The sequence below is a fragment of the Pogona vitticeps genome, chromosome 3 (assembly GCF_051106095.1).
Source record: "Pogona vitticeps strain Pit_001003342236 chromosome 3, PviZW2.1, whole genome shotgun sequence".
NCBI classification, from domain to species: domain Eukaryota; kingdom Metazoa; phylum Chordata; class Lepidosauria; order Squamata; family Agamidae; genus Pogona; species Pogona vitticeps.
Window position 1 is genome coordinate 43,911,990 of NC_135785.1, and position 16,906 is coordinate 43,928,895.

General features: G+C 40.7%; 1 protein-coding gene across 1 annotated transcript; it reads right to left on the minus strand.

Annotated features, from left to right (window-relative positions):
- Positions 1–445: 445 nt before the first annotated feature.
- TM4SF19 (transmembrane 4 L six family member 19) lies at positions 446–15,389 on the minus strand. Its single transcript, XM_020786439.3, has 5 exons — positions 15,277–15,389; positions 11,890–12,086; positions 9,918–9,995; positions 9,460–9,644; positions 446–8,395 (listed from the first exon to the last, which is right to left on the minus strand). The coding sequence occupies exons 2-5, from the start codon at positions 12,064–12,066 to the stop codon at positions 8,206–8,208; spliced, it is 630 nt and encodes a 209-aa protein (XP_020642098.3). The 5' UTR covers positions 12,067–12,086; positions 15,277–15,389; the 3' UTR covers positions 446–8,205.
- Positions 15,390–16,906: the final 1,517 nt, after the last annotated feature.

Genomic DNA, 16,906 nt, shown 5'->3' on the forward strand with positions numbered 1-16,906 from the left:
AAAAGTGGGTGAATCCTTGTGATGTCACAGATAAAGGCCTTTGTGATGTCACAGATGGATGGGAAGCAAGTACAGCACACATAGCAACACACTCACATATGCTGAGTTCTGGTGGCAGCTAGGAATGGATGGGAATGGATGTTCAAGGTTTAAAGACACCTCGAAAATTAAAATTAAAGCTTCCCATTCTCCAGAGCCTCTTATCCTGAGGTTTGTTTTTTTCTGTCTGGAGACTCAAGGAAATACAACAATTCCTTGTCACTTCCATGGCACTCGGATACCTGGCAACCCTAGAAAGTGCTACATGCTGGCAATTTGAGGTGGTAGGAGGCAGAGAGCCCTAGTCTGCTGTGGATGAGGCTATCTTTTCTCACACACACACCTTCTCTGATATTCCCAAATGTTTATTTATTTATTTTATTGATTGATTGATTGATTGATTGTATTTATACCCCGCCTATCTAGTCATTTCGACCACTCTAGGATGTTTCCCTCCTTCTCTCTGCCTACCAGGTTGCCAAAGAAGGAACAGACCATTCTTGGCACAAGAATGAACTAAATCCTTACAAAAAAAGCTTTTAAAATTGGGGCATAGAAAAAAGTTGCTCTCTCTTGACCTACTAGATCACAGAACCACAAGAAACTTTTTCTGTTTGGAATCTCTCTCTCTCTCTCTCTCTCTCTCGTCCCCCTTTCTCCTCCTCCCTGAAGCATGCACTCACTCTGGTGAGGCATCACTGTCACAAGCACAACACCAGATCTGATCATATAAATGAAGATGAAATTGATGAGTTATGCATAGTTGGCCTTGAGATTTACTGGCAAATGTAAGAGTGGCTTCCTCAAATCAAAAGGACTACTAGTGAATGTTAGCATTTACCAGGTTTGTGACATTCAGCACCACATGCTATGGAAGAATCAAAAGGACGCTAATGCCCACCTTCAGTCCCCAACATATAACAGGCCTAAGAACTGATGTACGTTTTTTAAGTGTAAGCATTCACAGGCCAGCAGTTCACTTCTAGGGTGAAGAAAGTACTGGGAAGAGAGAGAAAAAAACACCCAGTATTTTCACATAGCTATTTTGAAGCTGCTGTGTGGTAAACAGGACTGTATGTCTATTTCTGGCTTATATAAATTCTTCATGTTTCTATTCATTTGTTCTACAGTATCTTGTTTCTGCATTAATGTATGATTTTTAAAATCCACATAAAATTATATAAGTAAACATGTTTTGAGTGTATTTTTCATAGGGTATACAATTATAAACAAATTTTATTCTGAAATACACATTTAAAAAAACATGTTATCTTGAGGGGAAAAAGCTGCACTACAATATTCAGCATATTGACAACATCTGAAGGATGTTTACGTTGTGACCTGCCATTTAGTCTGGGAGATCAATTTGCATTGGAATTTACAAAGATCAAGCTCTCAAAACATTCCTAAATTACATCTTTTTGCAGATATTACCTTGATATACATTTCTCATATTATCACACTTACATTCATTTCAAAGAGGGAAATACACAAAAGGAAATATGGACGTTTATTTTTAAAAACCACCTCCAACTTTTCTCTCTCCTTTTGACGAGACATTCCTGCTGGTACCAGTGGAGGGTCCCCCTCAGTTCTAATAAATAAACAATTTAACAGGAGGGTTTTTAAATTCATAATTGCAACAGAGGAGGAAAGGGTTACATTTCCTGTCTGCTCTGATCCTATGAACTGGAAACCACCAAAGGCAATTTGTGCTAAAACACACCCCATCTGCCTCTTACATGCAAAGACACAGTAATTTGTCATCTGCTTTGACCCCAACGAGGGGAAAGTTGACAGTTTTCAAAAAAGTCTTCGTAGACATTAGCTTTTTTGAGACTGCCACCTGCTGGCTGTTGTATTACACAGAAAATCCCTGCTGAATTGGGAATCGGAAAGACCTCAGTTTTTCATATCCCACCCTTAGCAACTCCTAGGTTTCACTGTCCTGCTTGCAAACACAGAGCTTTTTCAGTTCTCAGTGTACAGTATGAGAAGGGGGGGGGTTTCCACATGTGTTCTCCAGGTGTTCTTGGAATCCAGGCTTGGCCAATGTGGGCAATGGTTAGGAATGATGGGAGATGTAATGCATATGTACCTGGAAGACCATGGATTCCCCATTCCTGGATACAGAGAACTGAGTTCAGTCACTCTGTGATGGCTTTAAGTTGGAGACTAGGAAGCATTTTTCAAACAAATTAAAAAGGGTGAATAGTGGTAGGTAATCTGTTGAAGGTTGCAGTGGGAGATCCCGAAACAGGTCATATTTGCCAGAAGACTGAACTGCTCATAGACTGCTTTTGAAACTGATTCAGTGCCTGATATCAGTTTTCCCTGAGGACTTAGGTTATATTAAAGCTCCCTCACCCACCCCATGGATCCAGCACCCACTCTCAAATAAGGATGACATCTTCTTAATTTGTGTCCTTTTATCCTTGCAAATGATGGGCAGTCAAGCTATATTCTCTGTAGAACCGAGACATGAAGGGACTGGTGACCATTATTTATAATACTGTACAATAATATAATTTTAATAGGCATATAATGGTAATGATTTCATGATTTTTATTACTTTCATTATGAATCTATTTTTATCTTCCTCAGTTTGAGGTACTAGTGTAAGTACAAGAGAGAACACAAGAGTCTGAATCAATTGGTCACTCCATTTAGAGCAGACCTATTGAATTAATTAACATTAACATTTTCTTGCCCAAAGCTATACAGGCTGGCTCTTCTCTTTGGAGGCACAGTGAGGAATCAAAGTTTTGACCTCTGGCTCCAAAGCCTTTCCCTAATTAACTATCAAGCCAGTCCAACTAGAGTGGACCCATAGAACATATTGTTTATACATACATGTTCAGCCTACTGGAGTTTTGTTTGCAGCCTCACATGTTGTCTGTAGTTTGTGTGACAGAGAGGGACTTTTCTGAGCTGGGGTGATTGTTTCTATACAGCACGAAACCGGTCATTAAGGTAAAGGTAAAGGTTCCCCTTGACAATTTTTGTCCAGTCGTGTTCGGCTCTAGGGGGCGGTGCTCATCCCCGTTTCCAAGCCATAGAGCCAGATTTTTGTCCGAAGACAATCTTCCGTGGTCACATGGCCAGTGTGACTAGACACGGAACGCTGTTACCTTCCCACCGAGGTGGTTCCTATTTATCTACTCATATTTTACATGCTTTTGAACCACTAGGTTGGCGGGAACTGGTCATTACTTCCACCCTTTTAATTCAAAGAGAAACCCACCTTTCTGTTGTGTGTACTTTCCTCTGTTGGTGGCAATTGTTTGTTTGCTGTTGATCAGTTCAATTGGTTACTAAGTATGTGTGCAGAAAGAAAGCAGCATACACAAGTTTGTAATTTCAAGCAACTATAAGTAAAGAAATGTTTTATTATTTCTCCCACAAATGTCTCGGAATAAGTTATTGAGACTTTAGGTGCCAGCTACTGGAAAACTTGTACTCCTCTGGATTACCATACTTCAACTGTGTAGCAAAAGGGAATTTACCAGAAATTCTAAACTCTACAATATGTTCTTGCTCATACTGTGAAATTGGCTACTTAATTGGTTACATAATGGAAAGCTGACAAGAACAGAATAAAATTTACTTAATTTTCCTTCCATGTGTTGTTTAGGCAATAGGATGATGGTTATGGTGCTGGCGGCAGCAGCAACAATAAGTTTACTACTACTACTACTACTACTACTACTACTACTACTACTACTACACATTGTAAATGGTGCAAAAGTTTGGCCATAGAGTTTTTGTTAAAAAGAGCTATGCATCTTTCTTTCATATTTTGTCATATTTATTCATTTATTTGGTAAAATTATTTATTACATTTACATTAAATAATACATTAAGTCAATGCATTGTAGCTGTTTACTACAAGTAAATAATAAAATTATAATTAAAACATTATAACACATGTTAATTAACAACACATCAAATAAAATTATAGGTATGACTACACTAGGAGCAAAGAGCAAACAAGTATGGGCTGCTTGGGAATTGTCAGAAATGGTTTCTGCCAATATTACGAAGTGGCTTAATAAGAGAGCCAATTTATGATCCTGGCAAATTGATCATTCCCCCTCTTGGCAAAGGGCAAGGGAAATGAAAGAATATTTTTGACTGTATATAGACTGTGTATAAAATGCTGCCTCAGTTATTATTTTTAAAAATCCTTTCTTTGCTCTCTCTTAAAGGGCCGATCAAGAAACTGCATGCAGTCAAAGGTACGGTGGGTGGTTTCTTGACTGGCCCTTTAAGATGAAGCAGAGAATTTTAATAAAAATATATGTAGAACTGATGTAGCATATCAGTGATAGTCTATATAGAGTTTTAAAAAATCCCCCTCTTCCCCTGCCCTCTGCCAAGCAGGGGAAGCAATTAATTTGCCAATATTGCTTATTAACTCACTTCATGATGTTGGCAAATTGAAAGAGAAGGACTTGCTTTAGATTAGTTCCAGCAATCATGTGAGCAGGAACTGATCCACATCAGCATGATCCTACCTGCATAAGAGAAATAGAAGCCCCTTGATAGGGTCCAGAAAGGTGCAGGCAAGAACGCTCAGAGGAGGGCTGGTGCACTCTAGCAAAGACATCCTCTAATCCCCAGCTTTAGGAGTGTATCAGCCCATCCTTGCAGTGCTCCAAACATCAGGCCAAATGACCCATGTAGTCAGCCTCTATGTCAGTGAAGAAAATAAATAACAGTAGTTAACAGATTAAAACCCATTTTCAGCAGCAAATCAACTTAGATGAAGTATCTTCTGTGTGGCAAAGCACACTACAGATGGAGCTAATCTGGCTTTATTTGGCAGAGTTTCATCAATAGGATACTTCTGAAATCATCTTGTGAAAGGAAGCAAATACAAACCACATGTCTAAAAACACCTCCCAGCTTCCCATTAGATTCCATCTTCAGCAGCTGCATTGCAAAAAAAGCTTGTCTCTTGAAATAGGAAGTTGGAAAGGAGTTGCCAGTATTGCTGTATTGTGTATTTGACAATGGTTGTATGTAAAGATGCAGAAATTAAAACTGAACTCTCCTGCAATCCCAGATGCCAGCTCTGGCCCCACATCTGTTCTGACAATACCATTACAAACCCATTAACAACACCATGAACATCAGTGTTGTGTTTACTTGTTCTTCTGTCAATGCAATCAACACCATTTGTTGCCGATAATGTTCTTTTGCACTCTACATAAGACAAACAGGGCAATCTCTGTGCAAAATAATTAGTGGGCATAAATCTCAACACTTACATCTATCTAGATACTCTTTGAACAACCTGCAAGTCACCATTTTGTCAGCTATGCTATTTTTACCTAGACTGATAACTGGAATTATTCACAATCTGCTTATTCCATTACTGTACTAACAAATTATTGTCACTTTGTCTTATTTGTTTCCCCACCTGTTCATGGGGCCATGGATAAATATAACCATTGTACAGTTTCACTCTTATATCTGAGGAAGTGGACTTGATCCACAAAAGTTCACATGAGAATATAGCAGTTAGTCTTAAAGTGTCACTACATTTTTGTCTTACGTTGTTGATTTTTTTTTTTTTTTGGTCTGATGTGCTTGCATAGTCTAAGACAGCTACTTCTTCAAAATCAATTTCTTAAGTAATGGCATTCTAAATTCATTAAGCAGGCAAATGAATCCTGCGTTTACCTCCTAGAGGCCAATCACAAGCCAAAGCAAACAAACTGGCAAAATGAGCGAAGTGAGAAAAACTTGTGTTGTGATGAACAGGCATCATCTTTCAACACTTAAGGAATTCCCTCATCTAATGATATGCTATTTGTGTTGCTCAGTTTGAACCATATTGTCTCTGGAGAATGCACTTGTTGTTGGACCAAAATTTCAAATGGATTTTAGTGGTTCTTCTCTCCAGTTGCCAAACCATACACAAATTGCATGGACTCAGAGAAACAGACTGTGCATCGGTAGGTAGAAAGAAAGACCCCAAATCAGGCCATCTAATATAACCTGGAGCAGAAATTTTGCATTCATGTTTTTGTATGTACCTCCCCCTCTGCCTCCAGAAAATCAAAACTACTTTGACATAATGTAGCAAGGGTTTCTTGGGTTTGAAAAATAATTGTTTTAGAGTCATAGTCAGAGGGTTGGTGAGGTACTCAGGATAATCATTACTAGGATAAAGCAAAAGCAAAGTGTGCTGCTTATACAGTGCCCCATAGTGCTTAAAACACTCTCAGGGCAGTTCACAGTTTAATTATGCAGGCCGCACTTTGCCCCCACCCATAGCAAGCGAGATACTGTACTCAATTACCAGCTTCAGAAGAATGGAAGGCTCAGTCAAGCTTGACCCAGCAACCTCTGCCTGTCAGGATTGAATGCAAGTCCCGAGCACTGGCTGTGGCACTGCTGCTTAACCACAAGGATAAGGATAATGGGTAGATAATCATTATAACATCACTGTATTTATACTGTAAAAGTCTTTTGATCAATAATCTGAAGTCATCCTCCCAGCTTCTTGCCAGAGTAACAGTTCCTTTAGTGACTGTGGTTCCACTGCATATTTCCCGGTAAAGGGTGACCTATATTATCATAGAGGGCAAGGAAATATATCTTCCTCCAGAAGGTGGGCAATGACTAACTATTCTCTGGCAGGCTTTGCCTTGTGCTTTCCAGAGAGAAACAGAAGTCAGATCTGTGCTGAACCTGCAATAATGAAAACCAAAACTAAGGCACAGACTTAGCATATATCTTTGTACTCTTCCACACAATTAGTGAATTGGGGTCCGTTTTCATCAGTTTGACTGGCTGAGATTTCTTTGTATTCAAATGATTGCATTTTCCAAAAAACAGCCAAAATTGACCCTTTTTTTTTAAAAAAAAAATCTGAATGTAATTTTAAATGCTGGAGAGAAGGAAAGGAATAGAAATTAATTACTTTCCAAATTAGTAGAAGGTGTCTTCTTTTCAGAGGCAGCCCATAGTATGAGCAGAAGGGGCATCTTCTCCTGAAATGCTATGAGTGAGCTGCTTCTCTGCCCCACCATGGGCTTCCCATTACTGTTAACTAACAAAATTAAGTAGTCAGGGCTAGTTTGTCTTCCTGTAACACTGACACTCCCAGTCTCAGTCCTGGCATTGAACACTCACAGACACTTTTCATGAACCATCCCCAAAACTGTTTTGTTTTTACTAACTGCTCAAAACTGGCATCATAATTTTACATGCCTGTCACTTTACACAATTCTAAAACCGAGCCCAAGTCATGCTGACACCAAGTGTAAGACAGCGTGACAAGAATCTGGAGATCCATAGCTGTACAGATGTAGGGTCAGTCCTAACATGAGGCAAAATGAAGCTGCTACCTCAGGCAGCAAATTCTCAAGAACTAGAACTATACGTGAGTTTGGATTAAAGAGCTATGCACAGTACATGACCCTCCCTCTGACTACTAAGCTAGTCTGCTGTTCTCAGCTCCAGTTGCCAGACATCAGTGTGGCGCCAAAGTAAATTTGCCAGTCTGTTCATTGTCTGTACGTGTTATGAGAAGACGACTCATTTTGTCCTTTGCCTCAGGAGTCAAAATGGTTTGGACTAGCCCTGTATTTTTTATGCCAGTGTGTGTGGTATTATCGCATCTGGATCCTTTTCTGGACAATATGCATCCAATTAGACCTTCATGTTACTCTGGCTGATAATCCCAAGAATAAACACTCTGCTAGGGCTTCAGAAGCACTGGTCCAAAACATTCCACTGCCTGAAGGAGAGTACCAAATGCCTCTCCCCAGCCCACATCAGTCAGAGTACTGTATTAGTATCTAAAGACAGTCATGTTATTTTGACATATAAGACAGAAAGATCCCACATGTGTGTTTCTTCTTCCCTGCCTGCCAATAAAAATACAATAAAAATAAATAAACTAATGGTTTGCTGTCCTCTCATAAGACTTCAAATCTTCTACCTGATGCAGCTGCCTCGCCATGCCTGCAGGAAGGGCCACCTCTGGGTATTGTTCTCCTAGTTCAGAAGGAGACAAGCTTTAGCAATCACTACCTGCTGCTATCTTCCCCTGCTGGAGTGTATACGGAGAAATGGGACCCATTCCTCTGTAAGATGAAGAGGCAGCAATGACTGAAAATATGATGTAAAACATTTTTGAGTCCATGTTACCTATTTCTTTTCACAAAAACCACAGATACATCCAAAGAACCCATTGATGATCTGGAGAACAGACAGGACCATCTCCACCATACTGATGATTAGAAGGGCAGAAAAGAAATAGACATTCCAGGCCACAATGTTCTGAGGTTCGATGCAAACAGACTTCCAAAGTGTGGGGTCATACAAGTAGTTCTTTATCCTTAAAAGAGCAGATTTTGAATTAGAAAGTTTCAAGGAACAGAGATTAGAAAAGGAGATTCAGGGCAAGCGTTTCCAAAAGGTGTGGTTATATATATATTTATAAAGGGACTTGTTTCACAATTGAATAAGGAACTAATTCACAATTGAATTAGTACCCTTATGCCCTCCAGGAACTGCAAGAGGAAATTTTGCCATTCTTTGAGCAGGCCTCAGCAATCCTTGTGGGCTCCACATTGAAATTCTTAGCTAATTCTTTTCTTCTTCTTCCTAGCTGTACATATATTGACAGAATTCATTCTTCTCCCTTGTGGGAATTTCTCCCAGGAAGTTCTTCCTCTGCCTTCATCACACTAAAATCATATTTTTGGTGCTTGCTATGTGAATGAAAGAAATTTAGCATAACACTGAGGAGTGCAGGACAGGAAGTTTATTACATCTAATTCTGAAGAAAAATACTTTAGCTCTGGATGCCTAAGACAAATACTCAGTTTGGTCCCTCCAATATCTTTCCTCCTCCTGAGTATCATTACTCCCAGCTTGTATCAGCTATTGTGAATTTTGTGATTTCCTATAACTAAGCTGCATTGATATGACTATCACAGAATTTACTACCCCTTGGATGAGGAATTTTCTGTCCCTGTTTGTTTTAGGGAATAATCTTTCTTCAATAAAATAAAGATAATTTGTTTGTGTATAAAGGAGAGAAAGAGATGATCAAGGAATATGCTGTGAGAACCCAAAACATCCCCAAATGTTGAAAATGTAGATTAAAAATGTTTAATTCAATTCAATACAATTGAGTGTACAAGAGAACGCTCATTTACAAATACTGAGATGTTTCACATAATTGCTCTCTCTTCAAAACCAAGTACAGTATATCCCAGAAGCATGACCATCATTTACAAATCTCCTTTGCTGCTATGAATCTGAACTCACTGGTAAGAGATTCTCAAAGTTCCTTGTTTAAGTGCAAAAGTCTCAGCTCTTAGAATGTGTTGGTCTATCAAGTGGGAGCCATTTTGTTTTGCCATCAGCTGAATCATGAACTCAACATTCCCTTACCTGCCATCATCCAAGGCCTGATTGTCCATCTCACGGAATGGGTAACCCCACTGCTCCGTCTTCACCTGATTGTGGATGGCAACATAGAGACAGTAGGGGCCCTCTGCCAAGCCCACACCAGACATAATAAAACAAGCAGCTGACCCCAGCAGAGCCAGTGCTGATAACACAATGGTGAGAAACATCTGTAGGCAAAAGAGGCACAAAAATTATGTGAGTTATGTGAGACCTCTTCAACTATACTGCTTAATCTTGGGGATGTGGAGCAACAGGAGCAGTGTTTGCTTCTAAAGGGCTGCCGTGCAGAACAACCAGAGTAATTACTTCTGCCTGATATACTTCAGGAAACAGTTTTTTTCCCTCCTCTGCGCATAATCCAGAATGGAAAATTCCTGAAAATTCCCTACCTTTAAAGTGGGAACCTTCTCATTAGCAGGATGAGTCAGCCCCTACCTTACCTTCTGACAATTTCCAGAGCTTCTACTGCAACTCCACCCCCATCCAATGCTTGTGATCTGAATTGCTGCAGGGAAAACCTGTGTGAGAGAATGATTTACAATGAACAGCTTTCTTCAGTGAGCCAGAGTCAGGCCTATGAAGAGCCCCTTTATCATCATCATCTCTCTCTCTCTCTCTCTCTCTCTCTCTCTCTCTCTCTCTCTCTCACACACACACACACACACACACACACACACACACACACACACACACACACACAAAGAGTCATCCAATTAAGCACTCTTTCCTCATATGATCAACTAATTCTGCATTTGGAAGCATTGAATTGTGGCAGTCATTGTTCAGTTCTCCATGTCTTTTCTTAGGATGTGGCTAGGTAGCCTGCAGTCCTCCTGACCTCAATGTACCACATCCCTAATTATCCCTGTGCATTGTCCATGCTGGTTGAAGTTGATAGAAAAATGAGTTCAACACCATCACAGATTTTTACGCTCTGTCCTTAAGATGATAGAAGAACTGCTGGATAGCTCAGTGGTTTAAGGCATCATCTGGCTGTGGAGGTTGACAGTTTGATTCCCCACTGGGCCTCCTTAACAGGGGTTGGACTCGATGATCCATAGGGTCCCTTCCAGGTCTGTAGTTCTTAGATAATAATGAAGTCTGAGGGAGCCGATGAGGTCATCATGTCTAACCCCCTGCTCAATGCAGGAATCCAGATTAAAGTACTGTATATCTGATACATGGCTGTCTAACTTTCTGGATGCCTCCAATGGTGGAGAGCTCACAAAGATACCACTCCTGTTCTGGAAATCCTGCCCTTCTGAGGCAGCAAATTCACATCTTGTTCAGATACTTCTTTAGATGTTATTTTTATGCAATCATGGATGTGATCACATGGGGAAACAGACTGCAATTTGGATCACTTGTGGATCTGTCTGGAAATGTTCTCCAGCTTGACCTTGATCTGGGTCCAAGCTTTTTGGTCCAGCTTTAGGACTTCTACTTTTGGGAGCCAGGCTGGAGCCATTTTCTGGCAGAGGGAAGGGTTGCTTTAAGGGAGATAATTCTTATTAAAGCAACCCTTTCTGGTGGGATGAGGCACATAGCATGATTTGTATTTTTAGTCACAATCGTAGGTGTATAGTAGATGTATTTACATGCAAGGGCATCCATAGGAATTTAGGAGGGCTAGGGCAAAGACAAAAAATCCCAGAGTCCTATTGGTATGTCCTCAAGGCTTTTGTAACTTGCAATGGATAGTTCTGATGAGATACTGGGGCACATTTTGATTGCACAGTGAGGCAGGTGACTAGGCATGCAATCAAGAGTTAATTAGCCACAGCAAGTTACACAAACCTTATGCAAACATCAGAAGGAATCTAGTCGTAATATGTTAGCATCATCTGAGAGCACAGCATACATTAGGGATGTGCATTGGTTCCCTGGACCAGTCCATGCCCAAATAAAGCACACAGGGTGCTCTTTTGGACACACTCTGATCAGATCCTTGTCCAGGTCCATGCTGTTACTTGTGTATTTCTGGGCCTTGGGGTGGGCGGGAGTAATTCCAGTGAAAAGGGTATGCAAACAGCCATGACCTGGGATGGGGATGAGGACCATCAGAATTATTTCTGGAGGAATTATTTGTTCACCTCCAGTCTGGAGAACACAAGAGAAAGAGCAACAAGAGATAGCTATTATGTACTTTGGCAGTACCACCATCAAAGCAGGAAACAAAGAGAAATAAACCAGTAGAGAGAAAGACAGGCCCTAATGGTTGCGAAGTTTTGAATTTCTGGTCAAAATTCTCTTTTTGCTACACAGCAGGACTATAGGCAGCCACAAAGAAGAATAGCTTCAAGTTCTTCAGTATCCACCACTTTTTCATTAACTGATTAACACAACAAAAGGGCTAGGGCTGTTTCACATTCAAATTCTTTGCAAAGATATATTGGAGAAATAACCACTTACTAAAAGGCCTCCACCCCACAGTCCTGGCAGGAGCATTGCCTTCTCCGTAATCTGGCGCAAGATTAAGTAATGGCTTTCCCAGCTGGGAAAGAGGAGGAGGAGGTTGGCAAAGATGGAAAGCAGGCCCAAGGTAAGGAGGCATGGCCCCAGGAGCCGAGCACAGGTTGTCGTGCACATGTCCTTTTAAAAAAATGATACTAAAAATGCAAACAACAAAGAAAACGTAAGAAAAAGAAAGCTTTAAAAACACAAAATCACATAAACAATACAATGATACATAATGTGTTCCCCACCACTGAGACAATTTGGAGATCTAATCAGTTTTTCCTTCATTTATGGAGCCCCATTTCCCTTCCAAAATTGCACTCATTCTTGTGAAGGCCAAGAACATTTCAAGCACCCTGCAGAGGTAAAGGAAAGAAAAGGAAAGAGGAGAAGAAGAAATGACGGTGGCATTCTCTATTAACCTTTGACTAAGGGCAGACACAGACAAAATGATAGTTATGCATTCAAGAGGAGGTGAAACATCAGCCCTTTAAAAATCATTCTCCAAAGCCAGAAGCTTTGTTATCACAAGCAATTAGCAACTGAATGCCATGCATATTGCTGCTGAAACTTTTATGGGAAGACAAGCTTGCTTTAACTTTTAAATGGAATCAGTTTCTAACTGCAACGCTGGTATCCAATATTTTTCTGATTAGTCAGCCTACGTAAGTTCAGGAGAAAAGCTTTGATTTAGTCAGACTGTATATGTTATGTGCTGTCATATCAGAACCAACTTATAGTGACCCTAATAGGGTTTTCCAGGTAAAAGAGCTATTTAGGGAGTTGTTTTACTAGCTCCACTTCCCCAATGAGTTTTTGTGGCTGAACAGGGAATTTAACCTCAGTTTTCACTCTATACACTGCACTACCCTGAGGATTCTCTTAGTTAAACTAAGCCATACCATACTAGCATCTATTGTAGGCATCCTTCAGTCTCAAAAGACTATGGTAGCGTGCTCTGTATGGAGGACTTGGAACAGCGTCTAGTGTGGCTGAGGAGGCCAATTCAAGAGTTACAATCTCTTCCACAGTGAAGACAAATCCAATCTGTCCCCTGTCCAGCTCCCTGGTTTTGCTTCCTTTGTGACTTCCTCTTTGCCTCGGCCTGCTGGACAAGGGTCTCTTCAAATTAGGAGAGGCCGTGATGTACCGCCTGCCTCCAGGCTGAACGATCAGATGTCAGAGTTTCCCATCTGTTGAGGTCTATTCCTAAGGCCTTGAGATCCCGCTTGCAGATATCCTTGTATCGCAGCTGTGGTCTCCCTCTGGGGCGATTTCCCTGCACTAATTCTCCATATAGGAGATCCTTTGGAATCCGACCATCAGCCATTCTCTATAGGTCAAAGTCAATTGTGCCCCACCTGGACTCCTCTAGAATGTGTTGATTTGCAACTTCTGTCACCTTCACCGTTGGCCATGCTGGATGCTGTTGTAAAACTGTCATGTACATGGACACACCCTACAGTTGTAATCAGATGGCCAAGATTCAATTGTATCACAAAACATCCAGATGTCCTTCAGGTGATGCATCAGAAAGCTGTGGCTTTCACATACACATTCCTTGAGGGGATCGGCTTTATTTCACATTCTTTACCTCTGGATGCTATCTCAAAAGATTATGAAGACAGGATCTCTTAATTTGCATAAGAGTGTGGGTGTTGGTGTGAAGAGCTACATGTTTGACTTGAGCTTTGGTGGCAGGGGTGTTTCAGTCTCTTTTTTTCTATACAGTTCTCCTGATTTAATCCAACCATCCAAACTTTTTGGTCTTATTGCTAGTCAAAAGATGTTTTTAGGGATCTCTCTAGATATAGTACTTAACATGTTAGCCATTGAATATTGTGTAGCTCTTCTGTATTTTTTTCCCTTGGTGGAATTTCTCCACTAAGAAAAAACAAATGAAAAACTGGGGAAGAGGATGTGAAAGAAGCAGTGAAGAAAAGGGGAAAGTTACAAGTAGAAGACAATGTTTTATGAAGCCCCCATAAAGTTCAGTACAGAAGACAAGGCCATGGAGTGTTCAAAACATTGTTTGGAGCTACTCAACTTGCCCGTGTGGGGTTTCTATTTATTCTCCCTCCCCCCCCCCTCGCCCCACCTTTGTTTCTCTCTCTGTGTAAGGCTAACAGTAGTCCCTGGGAGGAAGAATTTGATCAGGAAAAATTCATTCGGGAAGGTTAAATAACCTTTTCCTCCAGTAGCAGTGCTTTAATCAAAAGACATGATTCCCCCCTGCAGGACTTCTGGCTCTTTCTTCTGTGCTTTAGCAAAAGAGCTAAGAAGGCCATTGGGATACTAGAGGCTGGTGTAATGTTAAAAGAATCTTGATTTTAAAATATTTTGAAAAGCTCCTCCATTTATTGAAAAGAAGCTTTGAACATATTTGATGGTTTGTGAGTAACAGATTGTCAGCACTGCATCCACCCACCCCTAAAAGTCTAAGAGCAGCTTTCTGCAGAGGTGGCTCTGGAAGGGGCCCGTGCTTATTAAGGAAATTACAAGATTGCTACATGAATTGAACTTCTCACTGTTATGTAAGGTACAAGCACATCAGTTCAGGAGGCATGGATGATTCCATGATGACCACTGTAATATATTTCATCTACCATCAGAGAAATCACACAGCTTAGAACCATTGAACAGTTGACTGCTCTTCCATGCCATCTGTCTAGGTTCACGTGGCTGAAGTGTCTCTTCTGAGACATGAGCTGTACATTTGTCAGTCAAACTGTCATATGAAAGCTAGTGGCTTTTTGACCACAGAATGTACTAGTTTCACATACTTGATGACAAAGCACCAGCCTGGGTATTGCCCAATCAAAAGGCTCATCTTTACATCCCAGTTACATTTCTGAAATCAGCAGAATCTTCCTAACATTCTTTCAACTCAAATTGTGACACTGGAGAAAGAGGACTAGCGTCTGTACGGCAACTGAACAACTAACTAGTTTAACAGGAGAGAAACTGTACATAATAGATGACCTGTCATTAGAAGATGGAATGCAACAAGTGCTGGACATAACTTGTGGTCTGCATATAATTTTGTTTCATTTGAGACTTCTGGAACTTTGCAAGTGAATTTGTGTGTATTCTCAGTCATGAAGATCTACCTCAGTTATGTCTCTGGAGTGTTAATGGATTTCATCTTCCATTGATGAACTATCTGGAATGTGCAGTTTGTCCAGAAATATTGTGAACCTGTCTCAGCAGGGAGTTAAAGCACACCATTTATGAACTTCAGATTAAGCTTCTAAAGGCTGAGGTAACTCGACTTGTCACTTCAGCAAATCATCATCATCAAAGGGACCCCCAATCATTTATCTTCTGAACCTTTCCACTTACCTTTAATAAACAGAATGCAGTGATACTGATGAAAGAAGCTGGTGGTGTCAGTAGCTGTTGGCTTCAAGATATGGTTCCCTCTAAGGAATGGCTCTGGAGTTGCCACAGTTAATGCAAAAGAGACATTGCTGGCCATGGCAGAGGTGGATGACTATTTAAAGCCTTTCGGCTGTGGCAAGCGATCTGTACCTCTGCTTCTTTTCCCCCTAGATGGTGAGACTTGGTGCCTTTCTGGTCTTGACACACATCAGTCACACGCCTTGTCTCCCATGATTGGCAATTCCAACACTCATTTCATGTGGAAAGAAATAGTCCTTATAAGGAAATGAGTAATTAAAGAAGAAAGCTGCTTCCTTGTGGAACTTAATTTAGAGGTGGTGATTGCACATGGAACAACACGCTTGCAGCAGACCACATTTCAAATAAAACAAGAACACTAATTTTAGAAGGAAAGCTGTGGCAGTCTGTTGCAATAGAAACATGAAAGAGATTGCTGGCATCTAAGGATCATCAGGTTTTGTATGATATATGTGTTCTACGGCTTATGAAAACTTCAACAGCTACCTGGGAGAAAGTTCACTTGAACTCAGTGGGGATTACTTTTAAGCCAACATATGTAGGATTTGTGCTGCCTGTCTGTAAGGTGCCCCCAAGACTCTCTACAGTTCAATCATTTGTTTGATTGTTCGTTCGTTCATTCGTTCGTTCGTTCGTTCATTCATTTTTTCTTTCAGTTTGGTTTAGTTTGGTTTGGTTTCGGTTAGATTTGTTTGGGCTTTGTGGCCAACAGGGTGAATGTGTCCTTAGAGATAAAGGACAGTCCAGGCAAGTGTTTCAGTCTCTGCTAGGACTTGGCTATGTGCTTCTTTGGTACATATGTAGACAAAAGCAAGGGGAGGTCTGTGGCTCAGAGAAAGACCACACAAGTGGGCTTACCACAGCATGACCTGCAACTATATAGAGTGCTGTTTTCCATTTGCCGAAATCTTGTTGCTTAGCATAGTACATTGCACTGGAGTAAGCCCATTTGAATCAGTTGAACATATGAAAGAGTTGACTCACCACTGACCCAATGGACCTACTCTAGTGAAATTGCCTAGGCTAAGCAACAGGATTTCAGACAGTGTTTCAGTCAGCTACCTACACCTTTTCGCAGGATGCTCTTTTCCACTACCAACACCAATTTCTATATTTTTGCAAGATACAGAATTTGTCAGACATTTTGATGCTTCTCTCATGTGTGGACGGCACTGTTTTGTCTACTTGAAGATTGGCAGTTCAGGTGGTGTGTTTCAGTACAAGGTACAAGGCACTGCAACGAGTGCCTAAAATAGTAAAATAGTAAAAGCACGCATGTCTGGCTGTCTTGTCTGTCATCTTAGCTCAGCCCTAACAAATGCTCCAGCAGTAGATTTTAGCTGAACCTGAAATGTATTGCTGGAGCACCTATTCACACCTTGTATTTCAATGCAGTTGAGATTATGAACGCCTCCATTGTCTCTATGAGATGTGAAACTCCATGTTATAAACTTCAGTGAATCCCATAAGAGGATGGTGCAGGGAATAAGAGCTCTGCAGTATGAACTGAAATAGTTATTTCACTTGGCCAGGAATCCTAAACAATGTTATA